Consider the following 16,856-nt stretch of genomic DNA (forward strand, 5'->3'; position numbering starts at 1 on the left):
TAGGGGGGAAGGGGATGACAGGGGAGATGATGGAAGGGAGGGCAGTCTGGGGTGGAGGGAAGTTGGAAGCACCCACTTTTGAAAAGGGACGGGATCAAAGTAGAGACTAGAACAAGTGGAAAGTGGGATAGGAGGGAGGGAAATATAGTCAGTCTTTTACAATATATCTACTATGTTATTGTTTTGCATTAGCCACACTTGTACATCCTATACTGAACTGTTTATCTTCCCAGTAAGGGTGGGTGACAAGGGAGAAAGGGAATGAATCTGGAATTCAAAGTTTTAAAATCAAATATTCAAATATGTGTGTTATACATATATATTTATGTGTATATATCTATCTATCTATATATACATACACACTATTATCAATACTATTTTACATGTAATTGGGAAATAAGATATACAGGCACTTGGGCATAGAGATCCACTGGAAAAGTAGAAATGGATATGGGAGAAAATATGGGAGAGAGCAGATTGGAGGAGGGGATATCCTGTGGGACTGCTATTTTGGGGGGTGGGTAGGGGAAAAACGGGGAGAAAATTTGTAACTCAAAAGCTGGCGGAAATGAATGATGTAAATCAGAAGTTAATAAAGCATTTGAAAAAAAAAGAAACTGAGAAAAACAGGGTTAAGTGACTCGCCCAAGGTCGTATAGCCAATGTGTCTGAGGCTAAGTTTGAATTCAGGAAGAGAAATCTTCCTGATTCCAGGTCTGGCATTCAATCCACTCTGCTATCTAGTTGCATGTAGTAGGCCTTTAAATAAAAAATATAAAACTTATTAGGTGTTTACCATGCATACTAAGATATGTATTGGAAGAATTAAAGATAGATGTGGCACAAATCCATCTCTTGAGAAGTTTACAATTTAGAGATTTTTGCAGGTAATTGAGATAAATATAAAAGAGGTAAATTTCCAATACTGTGTACAAATTGTGTAAAAAAAAATGGATTTTGATAAGGAAAAACTTCCTAGCAGTTAAAACATGCTAAAGTGAAATAGACTCCCTCAGATTGGAGGGATTGCCCTCATTAAAGACATCTTCAAGGGAAAGATAGATTATCATTAATTACCAAAGGTATAAAGGGGATTCTCGGTTTACAATGATTAGATTAAATGATATCCAAAGTCTCATGCATCTACAAGATTTTGTAATTATGAAAGATTGAAGTAAAGTATTGTGATAAATTTGCGAGGGAAAAGAACACTTTTAGCTGGGGAGGGAAAGGCTTAATGAAAACTATAGCACCTGATTTAATCCTTAAAGGAAGGGAAAGACTTAAAAATATGAGGGAGTCACTTTGAAGCATGATGGTTGGGATGAACAAAGACATGAAGACAATATGTGTGAGAATGACACAAGAATGGCGGGGATGGAGTGTATTCCAGTTTGTCTGAAACAAAGAACCTTCTAAGGGAAAGGATGTGAAATATTTCTGGAAAAGCAGGTTGCATCTCTACTATTTAAAGGTCTTGAACAAAAACATAATATGTTTACATTTTATTGGTTAGGTAGTAGAGAGCCATTGACAGTTATTGAGGAATGATATAATCAAAGTACATGCATTTTGGAAGGATGTTACATTGGTAGTAATGCAAAACATGGATTTAAGAAGGAATAGACCTGACACAGAAGACCTTAAGAGGCTCTTGCAGTAGTAATCTAAGTGAAAAGGGTCAAAGTAATTCATGAATGATTCTTTTTTTTTTTCTTTTTGGAGGGCATTTGGAGGTTAAGTGACTTGCCCAAAGTCACATGGCTAGTAAGTGTATCAAGTGCCTGAGGTCAGATTTGACCTCAGGTCCTCCTGACTCTAGGGCAGGTGCTCTATTCACTGTGCCACTCAGTCACCCCTTTCATGAGTGATTCTAATGGTGAATGAGATAAATGAAAGATTTTGCCGAGGTAGAATCAAAAAGATGTGGCAATAGACTTGTAGTGAATGATAGAGTCAAAAGTATATTTTTTTAACATAAGTGATTGGAAGGATGGGGGTTCCATAAAGAGAATGGAGAAGTTGATGTTGGGGAGCTTATCAATGTGCAGTAATTTCTAGAAAACAAAAAGAATAGAATGAAATTTTGGGAGAGGGAATTCTTGAGCAATCTATATAAGAGAGATAATTGAAGTTACAAATAGATTGAAAGGTAAACTTTCTGAAACTTCATAAGCTTATGATATGACAACTTTCAGTAATGATATAGGCTGTTACCACTGCTGTTTGAAGTTTTTCTAATGCAAATAAGGTGGTAATTTTAATTCAGACTTACAGGAGCTGCCTAAATATTCTAGTGTTATGACAGTATCCAAGCTGCAGGAGTGGGGAACCTGTGGCCTCCAGGCCAAATGTGGCCCTCTAAGTCTGCAAGTGCAGCTCTTTGACTGAATCTGAACTTCACAGAACAAATCCCCTTAATAAAAGGATTTGTTCTGTAAAACTTGGGCTCAGTCAAAAGGTTGCACTTTTTTTTTTTTGCCTTTCGGAGGGCAATTGGGGTTAAGTAACTTGCCCAAAGTTACACGGCTAGTTTTTTTTTGTGTGGGTGTTAAGTGTTTGAGGCTGGAACCAAACTCTGGTTCCCCTGACTCCGGGGCAGGCATTTTACTCACTGCGCCACCTAGCTGCCCCTGAAGGGTTGCACTTCTGACCTAGAGGGCCACATGTGCCCTTGAGGTCACAGGTTCTCTCTACCCCTGAAAGACACAGAGGCATAGAGGACTATTCTCTGACAGGCTATCTGCTTTTTGGAGGGGGGAAGGCAAGGCAATTGGGGTTAAGTGACTTGCCCAAGGTCACACAGATAGTGAGTGTCAAGTGTCTGAGGCCGAATTTGAACTCAGGTCCTCCTGACTCCAGGGCCAGTGTTCTATTCACTGCACTATCTAGCTACCCCATTGCTTTTCCCTCCTCCTCTAGGCCCCTAGTAGATAAGAAGTCTTTTTTCTGTAATAAATAATAATTTAATGAATTATTGAGACAACACTAAAGAACATAAACTTAAGGGACCAGGAGCACATATGGTAACTTTAAAATGTAAGCACTTAAAAAAAAAACAACTGTGTGATGCATACTAGAAATGCATACAGAGAATAATGGAGGTTTGTAAAATTCAGGTTGACCTTAAATGTTTGCAAGAAAAGTTACTTATAAAAATTTAGTGGTCAAATATCAGATACTGCTATTATCAGAAACTAGTAAAATACGTGACATAATCCTGCACATATTCAGGAAGCCCTGCACTCAATGTTTTCATATGAAAATAGTAGCTCTGGGGCATGAGACCCGAGTCACCTGCCTTCTCACTTTCTATTACAAAATAATTCTCTTGATTTATTTCTTTTTACCACCAATGGCATAGAATGGTTAACTAGTGATTTCATTTTCAAGGTTAATTTGTCTACAGGACTTAAGGCAAAATAGACATAACTTGCATAATAAGAGTAGATTGATTTCCTGGTTTATGGGAAAATATTACATACAGAATCCTAGACTGACTGAACTTGAAGGTGAAAAAAATAAACATTTGGGTCTTACTGCTCACAGTTATTCCTAATATATACATATTATATATACACCAGGCTTGGATATATACTTCCTCCTGAGAAACAAAATACTATGTACAGTTATGTAATCACATTTTAGGTATCTTTATAAACAGGTGTCAGAATAAAGTGCCTTGAAATATTGAACGTAAATGTAAATGTCTCAAAATATAAATAAAACAATTTGTCTGAACTAGCTTTAATTCCTTTGGTTACAAAGTTTGTGATTGATCACTCGATAATAAAAATCTAGAAGAGAAACATCTGTATAAGATCACTCTGCAGAAAGAAAAATCACTCATTACTGTCAAGAATGAATCATTGATTAAACAAGAAGAAATGATAGATGGAGAAAAAACTTTTTTTTAAGTTTACTTTTAATTGCTCATATGCTCTGATAAGATAGTTTTAAGGCAGGAGTAAACTTAAGTTTTCTCTAAAGTTTGGCTTTTCTTGGCCAAAAAATGACTAAAACATGGTTGAGCACTGATCAGCGCAGACCATCACAAAATGAATATAGCTATGATGATCTGTATCTACTCATAATCCTAGATGTAAAATTTGGAACTTCTGCAGGTCAAAAGATTGAGACATTTAGATCTCAGATGTAAATGTCTGCAGCCTCACACCACTACTAGACATTGATCATCTCAACATGGTTATTATGTTAATTGATTTGCATAGGGAAACTGGCAGGTGGCTACAGGTACTAGATTGGAAGCAGGTCACCTTGCGAAGATCCTGGAGATATTTGGCAGGGCTTAGAGGACTGCTTTGTGTGAGTTGTGGAGAAGGGATAGTGGGATGGAAGAGTAACCCATTAGAGTATTTTGCCTGAGGTTGCCTCTGTGTAATTTATTTAACAGACACTTATTAAGTAGGTACTTTTATAAACAGGTGTTAGAATAAAGTGCCTTGAAATATTGGACATAAATGTAATATTTTTTTTGGAGGGGGGAAGGTAGGGCAATTGGGATTAAGTGACTTGCCCAAGGTCACACGGCTAGTTTTTTGGTCTGTGTATTAAGTATCTGAGGCCGTATTTGAACTTGGGTCCTCCTGACTTCAGGGCCGGCACTGAATTCACTGCACCACCTAGCCACCCCAAATGTAATATATTTTTAAGAAAAATATAGACAAATATCACACACAGTGGGGAAGTTTGCATAGGGTATGATCTGAACTGTTAAGTCAGGATGTACATCAGTGACCTTAAAGATTCATCTGAGTATTTAAAATGGCATTTATTAAGTGCCAGCCTGTGCCAAATACTATGGATAGAAATAGGAAAAGGGAGATTTGTCCCTGTTCTCACAGAACTAAAATATAAAAGAAAATTCAACTGCAGGATGAATAGAATTTATTGGAATTCCAAGGATCAATGGTAACAGAGATGACATGGCTCTGGGTTCCTTAGGTTATATCATTAGTTCAGATGATAGTGCCAGGGACCTTTAGGGATCAGAGGCAAAGTATATGGTATGCCCAGGAAGACCTTAGGAGGCAGCAGCAAAACTGACAGTTAGACCTGGTGGTTCTTCATCTCACAGGAAAGAATATAGTTTGTGAATCCCATCTTACCCACGCTATGTAAGCAGTCAAACACTCTGGAAGAGTTTTGGGTGGCTGGAGAGTGCATTAGGGGGAAAGGGAAGGGAGGAAGGCGACCTCCAATAGTGTTGGGTATTCTAGTCCTTGGTTCTCTGGATAATACCTAGGATGACCTTCTTATGTCCCTGAAGGACAGACCACAAAAGTAAACTGATTTGTCCAAGGGTACAGAGATACTAAATGGCAGAAGCAGAACTTGAAATACTGGTCTTATAACTTGAAGTTGATTCAGTGTCCTTTCCTTTATGCTATACTTTATCAGAAGGGTAGGTTTTTTTTTATCCATTTTTTGCTGTTTATATGTAGAACTGTTAGTGGTTCATTCTAAATGATGACTGATGGACTATTAATAGTCCAATAAGCATATAGTGCTCCATGTTTCTGATAGGTTGGGGGGAGGGGAGGGCTACAAGATCATGATGTTTTCTCATTGTTTATATCTTGATGTTACAAGCACAATACACGATGCCGAGGAAGTCAGAGGGAGAAGGAGGGAGAAAAAGAGAGGGGGGGGAGAGAGAAAGAGAGAGACTCCCACTTACCACTTTATTTATTCTTGCAGCATGGCTGTGGAAACTTTGTGCGGGTGATTCAGGCTTTCAATCGCACTCATCTGTATGTCTGTGGGAGTGGTGCCTTTAGCCCAGTATGTACATATTTGAACAGAGGACGCAGATCAGAGGTAAGTGCGTAATATTTCATGATCTCCACTTACGATGATTTGTATTAGGTGAGTTCCAGATATTTAAAGCATTATTTTATTTGTTCTTTTATTTGACTCAACAAATGGTACTTCTTCCTTCATATCTGCCTATGATCTAGAAGAAAAACTGTTTATCTTACGCATTCTTTTTGAATAAAAAATATTCAAAATAATATTTTGATAATAAGTAATAAAAGGAAAGAATAAAAAATAATATTTTGATAATAAATAATAAAAGGAAAGAATAAAAAACAAAATAACTTAGTGACTTCATATTTGTTTTGGAATAGGAAAATATATTTTTCTTATATGGTTCATATTTTATGGATGTTTTGTGGTGACTTTAGATTCTCAATATTCTAATAGTAGTTATAATTGCTTTGCCAAATTTGGTAAAAAAAAAAAAAGTTAACTCCACAATTTTAGGGAGTTTCTAAGGAATGCTAAAGAGGTTTAGCTTAAAAAAAAGTTACATAGCTAACCAAGAAATGGACTTCATTTCAGATGAACATCTGTACCCATTCATTTTTAAATGACTTGTTATAGCAATGAATGAAACATGGTATATCATTATGAATAAGTTTCTTTTCAACTGAACTGCTTAAAATGGTTAAACAAAATTTTGTACCTCATACATATCAATGGCTTAACCTTATTCATATAAGCTGTTACTGATGATATCCAGAATATGGCTATGTAATAAAAAATAAAATTAGAAAAGTGAAAATTTTAATAAAACCATTTATTAAGTATATTATTATCATACATACTATAAGTTAAATCCAACTGGTTAGTATCTGTATTTACTTTCATTACAAAGCCTAAAGCTATTGAATGGTCATGTGTATCATACAAGCCAAGCCATTAGGAATTATTTGCAAAATTGCTCTAAAGATGTTTTTTCCCCATGTGGTAATGTTAGCTTCTATTATCATTTGAATGAATATATAATCGTGGCAATCTTTTAAAAGATTAAAATTTCCACTGATTTCCTGAATGCTTTCCATTTTCATTTCACTAATCTATTTTATAATGAATAAAATTCTCTGTTTTTCTACCAAGATCTTCTTTAGATTCCTTCTATAATTTTTTTTGGAATTCAGATACTTTCTTTTTAATATGAAAATATGCCTATTAACAATTATAACAAGATTATTAAAAAATTGGAGTAATAATATTTAACCCTATCTCTCTGTCCAAAAATGATTCTTTTTCATATATGACTTCAGTTTAAAGTCTTAATTTTTAAAATCTTGTGAAGTACTAATAGTCTTAAAATAAAAATCAAGGTATGTATAAGGCAAGAATATGATTGCCTGAATTGAACTTGTTCATATGGATAAGCACTTGTGAATGATCAGTTGATTAAGTCAACTATAACCTCAGATGTATGAAATCTGTCAGCTTGTCACCCTGGCAATCATGCATTCTCCAACTACACATTTCATTTAAAAACGTTATTCCATTTAGAAATTGCTTACTCCATATAGTAATATTAAATTTGAAGTACTCTCCAAAAAAAAATCCCCACAAAACCCTCCATTGTAAATATAGCATGAATTTAATTAATTTGTTAAGTATCAGATACTTTCTTCTTTCCTCGAAAGACAAAGGCTTTTTTTTTTAAAGATAGGATTGTCAGGTTCATAGATCAACCATTCATTACTATTAGATCATTTTCTTTAAATAATATTATTGTTTATCAGGTAAATTTGTGACAGTCTCTACCTTTATGAACTGTATATGGGGGCAAATTGTATGTTTTTTATTTGTGAATTTTTTGCTAGATCTTTTCTTTCCCATTGCCATGACATCTCCTTATCTCTTCAATTGTAAAATTAGGAAAATGTAAAAAAATTGCTTTGAGTAACTTTCAAAAATTGGATTTTATGAAGTAGTTTTTATGCTCACTATACAAGGTTAGAGCACTCTTTTTTCTTTGGGTCACATTGATGAAGTCACAATTTAAAAGTTTTCATGCATTCACATATTAAAAATGTAGAGTATTTATATTTAAAATATTTTTTATAGTTTCAAATGCAGGCTTTAATTTTTTTAATGACAGTGTAAGCTTTGCTGGTAATATAACATAAGTATTAAGATATAGAACCTTACTATATTATATCATAAGTATAATACAAACCCTTATTCTACAAATACAAACCCCAAAATAACCCTTAGAACTTAATAAACTATACTGGAATCCATCCATTATTGCAGACCAAAATATTGACCACAATCACCTAGATATAATGTTGAGTCAGAAAAAAATTAAGAATAACACTTTGGTCAGTATTGCCCTGACAAATACTCTCCAAACTGCATGGAATAAAAGGCTTTCAAAATTTACAGACTTAGAGGAGATCAAGGTTATGTGGGATTGGTATGAATTCTGTATGATTCCTGTTGTTTGCTACTAGAATTTTATCAAAAATGCTTTCAGTGATTCTAGAGAAGATAAGTTCATACCCATAATTTATTCAACTACAAAAGACATCTATTATGCTTATGAAATAAACCACAGAACAAGATATTTAGAGGAATAATAGTAGGATAGTGATTTCTCCCAGCATTGTTTCTGCATGAACTTTGAAAAACATGAGAACAAGAAAATTACAATAATAAAGAAGTTGGGTATATTTTAACAGAAAGGAAATGATTATAAAATTAACTATTCTCAGTCATAGAATGCTTAGAGCAATGGTGGATTATAGAAAAGAATGACTGTCCAATTAAAGGAAAAGAAATAAAAGATGTGAGAATTGGGGGCTATTATAATATCTCCTGCTCAACCTGTTTGAACAAGCATTCAGGTATGAAAAATTGAAATGATCAAAAGCAATGACTTCACCATTTCCTATAGAAATGTAATTGATAGAAAACAAGTGTCAATACATGGGAGCCAAGTGCACTAGTTTAACTAAAAATTCAACATGAAGTAGGAAGATGGTCTTCCACTCTCCTTTATGCATAACATTATCACACAAAACAAATAAGCTGTTGAGGAGAAAACAAGGCTGGAGTTTCTAAGTCCTTGGTTCATAGTCCAACTCTCACCTCCTCCCAAAAGCTTTTGTAGATTGAATGGGAAGGATGACAAAAGGCATATAAAATATAACAGATTCAGTACCGGTTGTACTGTGTTCTCTAGTTTCATCAGCAGTGACAATGTAGGTTACATTTGGAATATTAAAACCACTACTACCTATCCATGTTAAAAATGAAAATAACACTTAGGAAGATGAAATTGGGAATTGCTACTAGATGCGACTCAGTGCATGCAGAAGCCTGTACTGAAAGCCACTGGATAAATCATAGTCATGACACATGAGAAGTACATTGAAATTGATTGAGGAAACTTGTGGATCATCAATAAAATAGTAAACCATATATTAGAACCAAGGGCATTTGAGGATGTAACAGTATAGTGTTGAAAGCATTAAGCCAATCCTCTGAGAATTAATCCTTAGGGAGTGGTAGAGGGCTAAGAGAGTACCTTGGCCCCTGCTTGTCTGCAGCCCCTTTCCCATCCCTTGACCAGAGGAGGTACTTGTGAATTTCAGAAGACTGGAGGAAGTGAATTTTTTTTTTTTCATCAGCATCAAAGAAGTATTCCTAGAACAGCAGTTGACAGCATTGTTTGCATCAGGAACTGAGGACAGACTGGGCATGAGGAAAGGCCTAAGGAGTCCAGCAGCAAAGCTACACTTTACTTAAGGGGAACACTTGAGGACTCCAGCAAAAATCTTCTTAAGAGTTAATGAAATTCTCCTTTGCTATATGTGCTCTCTGAGCATATGTCTGTATTTGTGATAGTCACCAGTTTTTGCAAGGGATATTTTGTACCAACTCTACAACAATAGTAAATACTGATTTTTGACCAACTAATTAACATAGAACAATAATCATGGAGGTAAAGATGGTAATGGGGCTTATTAAGCTGTCAAATTAAAAAGAGAACCCCCTAATCCCTCAGGGTTCACCCTAGTGCTCAGGGGAAACATTGTGGCCACATCCTGAAGACCTGACCAGCTATTGGGGATGGGTCCAGAACAGACGCTACACTATGATTCTGTGATTCTAATGTGACATATGTACCTATGGCACTTGGCCGGCCTCACAGTTTCTCAGTCGCCTCAACTCTGACCAAAATTTCATCTCCAGTCTAACCACCCCCAGCATGAATATACTTTTTAAAATTTCACTATTTCCTCAGTTATTGTATAGGGCAAGTAGTCTTAGCTTGAGCCGACAAACATCATTTTAGATGGGTCTCCCACAAAATGGGATGAGAATCTTCCAATTCACTCTGAGGATCTCCTACTCTTGTTTGGTTCAATAGAGGGGAAAGAAAATATATTCTTGAGTGGAGCCCCCCCCCAAGTGTGTGTAGGCTTTATTCACAGACCAGAAAAAATCATCAGAAATTTAATAATAAAGATTTTCATTAAACATACAAACAGAATATAACTCATACAATAAAATTGTTCTTGACCCATCAAAAACCACTAAAAATTAACCCTTTCATGTCTGTGTCTGGGGGGTCGGGTGGGGGAGGGACTCATATTTTGAAGAGGCTAGGTGGGGGGCAGGGACTTGAGTTGTTGATTGAACAAGGCTACTGTAACTTTGTTGGGTGAGCCTCTGCCTCCACTGCTGTCAAATACAGCTAGTCTGTCTCCTAGATTCCAGTCACTACATCTCTATTTCATCAGAAGTCACTGTCTTAAAGCTGCCTTTCTGACCCATGCCTGCAAAGCATTCACTGCTTCTGACTCCACTCTGCTTTCACTCCCTTCCCACCCCCCTCAATACCAGAATTTGGGTTGTTCCATGGGGATTATCAAAACCTCAAGGTCATTGTGTGGCAGGGGATCATTGGAATTGAAGATGTGTCCCAGTCCCAGAATAATTCAGCCCAAGGATGAAGTATTATAAGGAGTTCCTTGAGAAGAGCAAAGATTGCCTTTTGCTTTTATTTATATGCCCAATAGGTAGCACAGTGCCCAGCACACAGTAGGTATTTAATAAATTCATACAGAGTGACTCATTGACCTCTTTTTCTGAGATGGGAAAGAAAGGTGGAAGTCATTAGCTCTAAGTTAGGTGAGCATTAAAGTTGGAGACCTTCTGTAGAGAAGAACCAGTAAGTGTCTCAGCAGCTGCTGGGAGGTGGGGTGGAGGAGGCCTCTGAACTATCCTGTCACCTTCTCTGTAGTGCTGTGATTATTTGCTGCTTTCTAGTGTCTCTAGGTATGTATGTATCTTCTCGGCTAAGTTAGATACTCCAGTTTGCTATAGTGGAAAGACGCTGTATTTGCAATCAGACAACTTGGGCTCCAATTCCATTTCTGAAATTCATTGTATTACTTCAGGCCAGTCTCTAGACCTCTGAAGAGTCCCTTCCTGTACTAGATCTGTCCTCCTAAGATGCTGGAGAGCAGAAGCCTTGGCTAGTTCATTTTTTGTATCCTCCACATCAAGTAACACACAGGTCTTGCCTATAACAACAGTTCAGATCAATTTGACTAAAATATTGGATGAACGAACAAGGAAATTTAAGCTTGGTTTAAAATGATAATTATAATTATAAAAAGCCAAACCAAAACAGTGGTCATTTATCACTCACGGCATTTCCTCCCCAGTGTTACATGAGCTGTATTATACAGACACTTTTCCTATATGAGATTAGATATTTATTTGGTTAATATGCTATTTGAATATCAGAAATACATTAACTTAAATTATTGGTCATTGTTTTATTAAGATAATAGATCAATAAGATAATCCACAAGCATTTATTAAATGTGCTAAATATATTTTTATTAAATATACTATGTGCTAAGAAGTAAGCATAAAAATATGAAAACAAGATGATTTCTGTCCTCAAGGGACTTTAATGTCTTAAGGCAAAACATGCAGTGGAAAAATGAAACTTCATTCTTATTTTTAGACTTTTTCAGAAACATTATCTTTCTCTTTTTTTTCTTTTTTGCTTTTTGGAGGGGGGAAGGCAGGGCAGTATGGGGTTAAGTGACTTGGCCATGGTCACATGGCTAGCAAGTGTTAAGTGTCTGAGGCTTGTTTTGAACTCAGGTCCTCCTGACTCCAAGGCTGGTGCTCTATTCACTGCACCACCTAGCAGCCCTCAGAAACATTATCTACTATAGTTATTAATACAGAAAATATACTTTGTGCCTCTGTAAACAATTTTTTTAATTTGACTCCACCCCTGCATATCTGGGTAGTTCATAATGACCTCTGACTTTCAAATAACTTTTGGTTCTTCTTTTATAATCACTTAGTGCCTGCATCAGATTTGGGTGTGGGGTGCCATTAAGATAAGGGACAAGCCCTCTGAGATTAGTCTAACTTTCATAGATGAACACTTCTTAGATGTCGAATAATTCTTGGGATAATGAGTTGAGAAAATTAATAAGGTAATAATGTAGGTAGCCAAGTAGAAAGATTCTTCAAGGAATGGTTTTGACAATCATGTTTTAAGAATGTCCTCCTTTCCCCTAAATTTATAAACTGGCTTCTCTGTATTAATCTTGTCCTTATTCTGTATTAAAGGAACAAGTCTTCATGATTGATTCTAAATGTGAATCTGGAAAAGGGCGCTGTTCTTTCAACCCCAATGTAAACACGGTGTCTGTTATGATCAGTAAGTATCAAAACAAAATGTAAAATTCTGTTGTGAATTAAGCAATGCAAATTTTAAAATGTGGCACACATTCTCTTTTCTTATAAAAGATCCTTTTTTGATCTCCATGTGAAATTTAAAATAAATGTATATGAGGAGAGCAAATGAGGTTTGGGAAAAAGTAGTTAAGATTTTAATTTCCCCTTTCCTAAGAGGTCTTATGATTAAAATCTGTTATTTTATAACTTTGCTTCATGCTTACAATCCCAAAATATCATTTATAATGTGTCATCTGCTAGCATACCAACGATATTAGATTTCCTTGGAATAGGAGTTCCCTTTACTGGGAATACTTGAAATTCATCTATAACTTTGAAAAGTCTTAGAGATGTCTGCAATGCAGAAGTGAATTTACTTACTCATGACAAAAAAAGTTATGTAAAAAAGCAAGGACTGAACTCAGATCTTCTTGATTGCGTTGTGGCATTTGATCCTACTCTGTCACACTTACTTTCTTACAGCTTGTAATACCTTGCATATATGCATTCTGTGGCTGTTGAGTTTTTTTCCCATTTCCTTCACTTTTAATTATGTTATTTAAATTTCACTTCCTTGAAAGTCACTCTTAATGTTGTGCCTCTTTAAAGAGACAGAAGGAAATGAATGAGACAGCTGCATCTCTCTTTGAATTGCCTGAAAAGTGCTATATGAGGAACTAAGAGGTGCCTGGAATGCTTCTGCTTCTGTGGATGTACTCTGTTCCCCTTGCAATGCATTCAGGTGCCTAGTCTTAGGTTCCCTAGCACATCATGTCCACAGGCAAGTCAAAACGTCACTGAAAATCAGACATAGCACTTATTAGTCCTAAAGGTTTCTCATTAATGGAACTGGACCATTCAGAAATCACCTGAATGTGCCAGTTATCAGCAGTAGATTGAGATGGCTAAAACTTGTTTCAGTCCATTAAGTATGCTGTGCTTGTGCGTTGTTCTTTTCTGATGTATTATGAACTATAGAATTTTTATCTCTCCCAAAAGACTACCTTAAATATCTAATCTCACAATTGGTGCCTCTATGACGATGCATTTAAATGGACAACCTACTTTTCTGACACATAGACCCTCCTTAAAGTCAGGTGCATCCAGCACAAAGTAAAGTGCACTTCTGACAGTAACATAGTGAAGTAGTGATGGAACTGCTTGGGGTTTTTTGTCTTTGTATGTCTGGCCTCAAGCACAATATCTGGTGCATAAGAAGTATTTCAGAAATATTTGTTGAATTATTGAGTTTGAATGTCAAAAGTAAGAGACCAAATTAATCCATCATATATGAAGCTGCTGCTATATGCCGGGCATTATGCTGGGTATTGGGTATACAAAGGCAAAAATATAACCCTACCCTCAAGGAACTTATGTTTTATTGGAAGAAACAATATATGCATGAACAAGAAAAAATATAAAATTATGTAAGGGAGATATACTAGTAACTGAGGAGAGTCTAAAAAACCTAGAGATCATAAGAGTGGGGAAGCATATTAAACACATAGTCTAAGAACCTTTGCACAGTCATGAGAATGGGAGATAGAATGTTTGGTATGAAGAATAACAAGTGGTTAAAATATAGATTGTATGAAGGGAAATAATGTGTAATAAGGCTGGAGGCAAATCACGAGGGCCTTTGAATGTCAATAAAAGGGTTTGCATCTCATTGAAGGGGCAGAACAGGAGTCATTATAACTTCCTGAGCAGGCAAGGGCCATGGTCAGAGCTGTGTTTTAGGAATATCACTTTGGTCGCTGTATGGAGCATAGATTGGAAAGAGTGAAGATTTTAGGCAAAGGGATCATTTTGGAGGCTATCGTAATAGTTCAGGTGAGAGGGAATAAGCTTGAATAAAAGTGGTAGTCATCTAAGCAAGGGTGGTCATCTAAGCTGATAGGAGGGGTTGAATGCAAGAAATGTGAAAGTATAATTGATGATTGGAACTTGATTGAATATGGGTGGTAATGAAGTTAGGGAAGAGTTAAAGGTTGAGTAATTGCAAGAATGGTAATACCTTTGATAGACATAGGGACATTTAAAATGGAGAAAACCAATGAATTGTTGCTTTTTGGATGTGTTAAGTTGGAGATACCTAAGGGATTTCAGATAGATAATGTGCAATAGGCAAAGGGGTGGGTGTGGGAATGAGGGTCTGGAAAGAGAATATGGCTGGAAATATGGGTGTTATTGCACAGACATGATAACTGAACTCATGGGACCTAAGAAGGGCATCAGAACAGAGGGAAAAGAGAAGAGTGTTCAGGAGGGAGCTTTTGTGAAGGGCCATAGTTATGGAGCCTCCACATATGAGTGATCATCCCCTGATCCTCTGAGAAGGAGTGACCAAACAGGTAGGAAGAGATAGAAAATTGTAGTATCATTAAAACCCAAGGAGGGAAGAGTATCCAGGAAGAAAAGGTGGTGAACAGTGTCAAGTGCTGCTAGGATATCAAGCAGGCAGAGACATAATAAAGGTCATCGAGTTTGTAAATTAAGAGATCATTGGTGAATTTGTGTAGAGAAATATCAGTCAAATGATGAGGGTTGAGAGTAGCTTACAAAAGGTGAGTGAGTCTTTGACTGTGAAAGGCCAAATGGGGGATGGTAGGGTCAACTAAATGTTTGTTAAGAATGCAGTAGACCTATACATATTTGAGGGTAGCAGGGAAGGAACCAATACTGAGAGAGATTAAATAGAGAGAGAAAGGGATTATTATGGAGGCAACCTGCTAGAGGAAACAGGAGTAGATAGGATCAAGGTTACAAGTAGAGGAATTCAGGGCTCACAGTGGCTAAATCAGGACATAAGTTTAATAGCATGCCAAAATGTAACATAATAACTGACTTGGAATTTTCAGGCTTTGATGTTGTGAGGTATTCATTGCATACACAGAATTTCAACACCTTAGAGTTCATCAGATCTGATGACAGATTAGCCAGTCCAAATCCTCATTTATAAATGACGAAATTGAGGCCCATAGTTTAACTGATTTGTCCAAGGTAACACAATTAGATGGTGGCAGGCCTGAGTCTAGAACCAAATCTCCTGACCTTGTATCCAGTGTTGTTTTTTTTTCTAATATACTACATTTCCCCTACATTTTTGTACTACAACATTGTTTTACTGAATAACTGAAAAATATTGGTAAGAAATGTAGCAGTTGTTGTCACATAAAAATCTTTTTGAGGGCTAGAGTACGAAGAAATAGTTTAGTCAATGTTATTACTTGCCATAGAAGTATTTATTATTATGGGATGTGACAAGATGTACTCTACAGATAATAAAGGAAAAGACTGATTAGAATGTGTCTCTTCACATAATTTTTAGGGACATTTAATCTTCAGTGTAAATGTTTATACTTACCTAACAGCTTAATTCTTTAGGCTAACTTTAGTTGGTTACACTGGTGAAATTTTTTAAGAAGTCAGTATACTGGGACAGCTAGGTGGTGCATTGAATAGAGTACTGGCCCTGGAGTCAGGAGGACCTGGGTTCGGATCCAGCCTCAGACACTTAATACTTACTAGCCATGTGACCTTGGGCAAGTCACTTAACCCCAATTGCCCTCCAAAAAGCAAAAAAAAAAAGTCAATATACTGAGAAACTTGGAGTATTCATACGTTATTTCCAAAGTTTGCCTTTTGATGATCCACAAATATTTTTATTTGGGGGATAATATTTCTTCAAATGATCAGTTGTGACAGTTAGACTATGTAATTGTCATTTCCATACATATGTATTCCACTGAGTTTGGTAAGCTCAGAAAATTCCTATGACTTTAAAAGGGTAGAAAGACTTTGACATTACCTTGGATCATTGTCACTTTCTGAAGAAAAAAATGGAATGTTTGACAACTTCACAAGATAACTGCAATATGTGCCCTTGCATTGTGTAAATCTCTTGAGCTTTGGCCATTTTCATTCATTGCTAAAGCACTAAATTGCCAAATAAAGTGACTTTAAAAACATCAATCATCATGAGTTTTCTGGTCCATGGAGCTCCAACTATATAGTCACACAGCACTTGGAGCAAAATTTCAAAGCAAAAATTTCTAACTTTGGAAAAATGAGAGTTTCAGAGAAACTTTGAAAAGAATTTTGTTTTGTTTTGTTTTTACCCTTACAAAGCACACTTCTTACCAAGAGATATACATCCGTTAAGCCTTTCATTAGAGCAAAGGAGCCACAGCAGGACTGGCAACCTTGCTGTAATAAATTAGAGTAAATTTAAGGAAGGAAGTGAAGCTGACAGGAACATTTTATACCTGATTACACAAGTAAGTATTGTGGATTGTTTAAGGCCTGGT

The 16,856-nt window shown here is 36.2% G+C and overlaps 1 protein-coding gene across 3 annotated transcripts in view; it reads left to right on the forward strand.

Moving 5' to 3' along the window:
- LOC138175878 (semaphorin-3C) overlaps window positions 1-16,856 on the forward strand; it is a 202,055-nt gene that overhangs the window by 106,969 nt on the left and 78,230 nt on the right. For all 3 annotated transcript variants that reach the window (XM_069106514.1, XM_069106516.1, XM_069106513.1), the window contains exons 5-6: window positions 5,722-5,841; window positions 12,439-12,529. In XM_069106514.1, the coding sequence (XP_068962615.1) occupies window positions 5,722-5,841; window positions 12,439-12,529 (211 nt within the window). The remainder of the gene's footprint in view (window positions 1-5,721; window positions 5,842-12,438; window positions 12,530-16,856) is intronic.

The sequence above is a fragment of the Petaurus breviceps genome, unplaced genomic scaffold (assembly GCF_028583685.1).
Source record: "Petaurus breviceps papuanus isolate PSGF00001 unplaced genomic scaffold, PetGlider_PUasm1.0 79, whole genome shotgun sequence".
Classification (NCBI taxonomy): domain Eukaryota; kingdom Metazoa; phylum Chordata; class Mammalia; order Diprotodontia; family Petauridae; genus Petaurus; species Petaurus breviceps.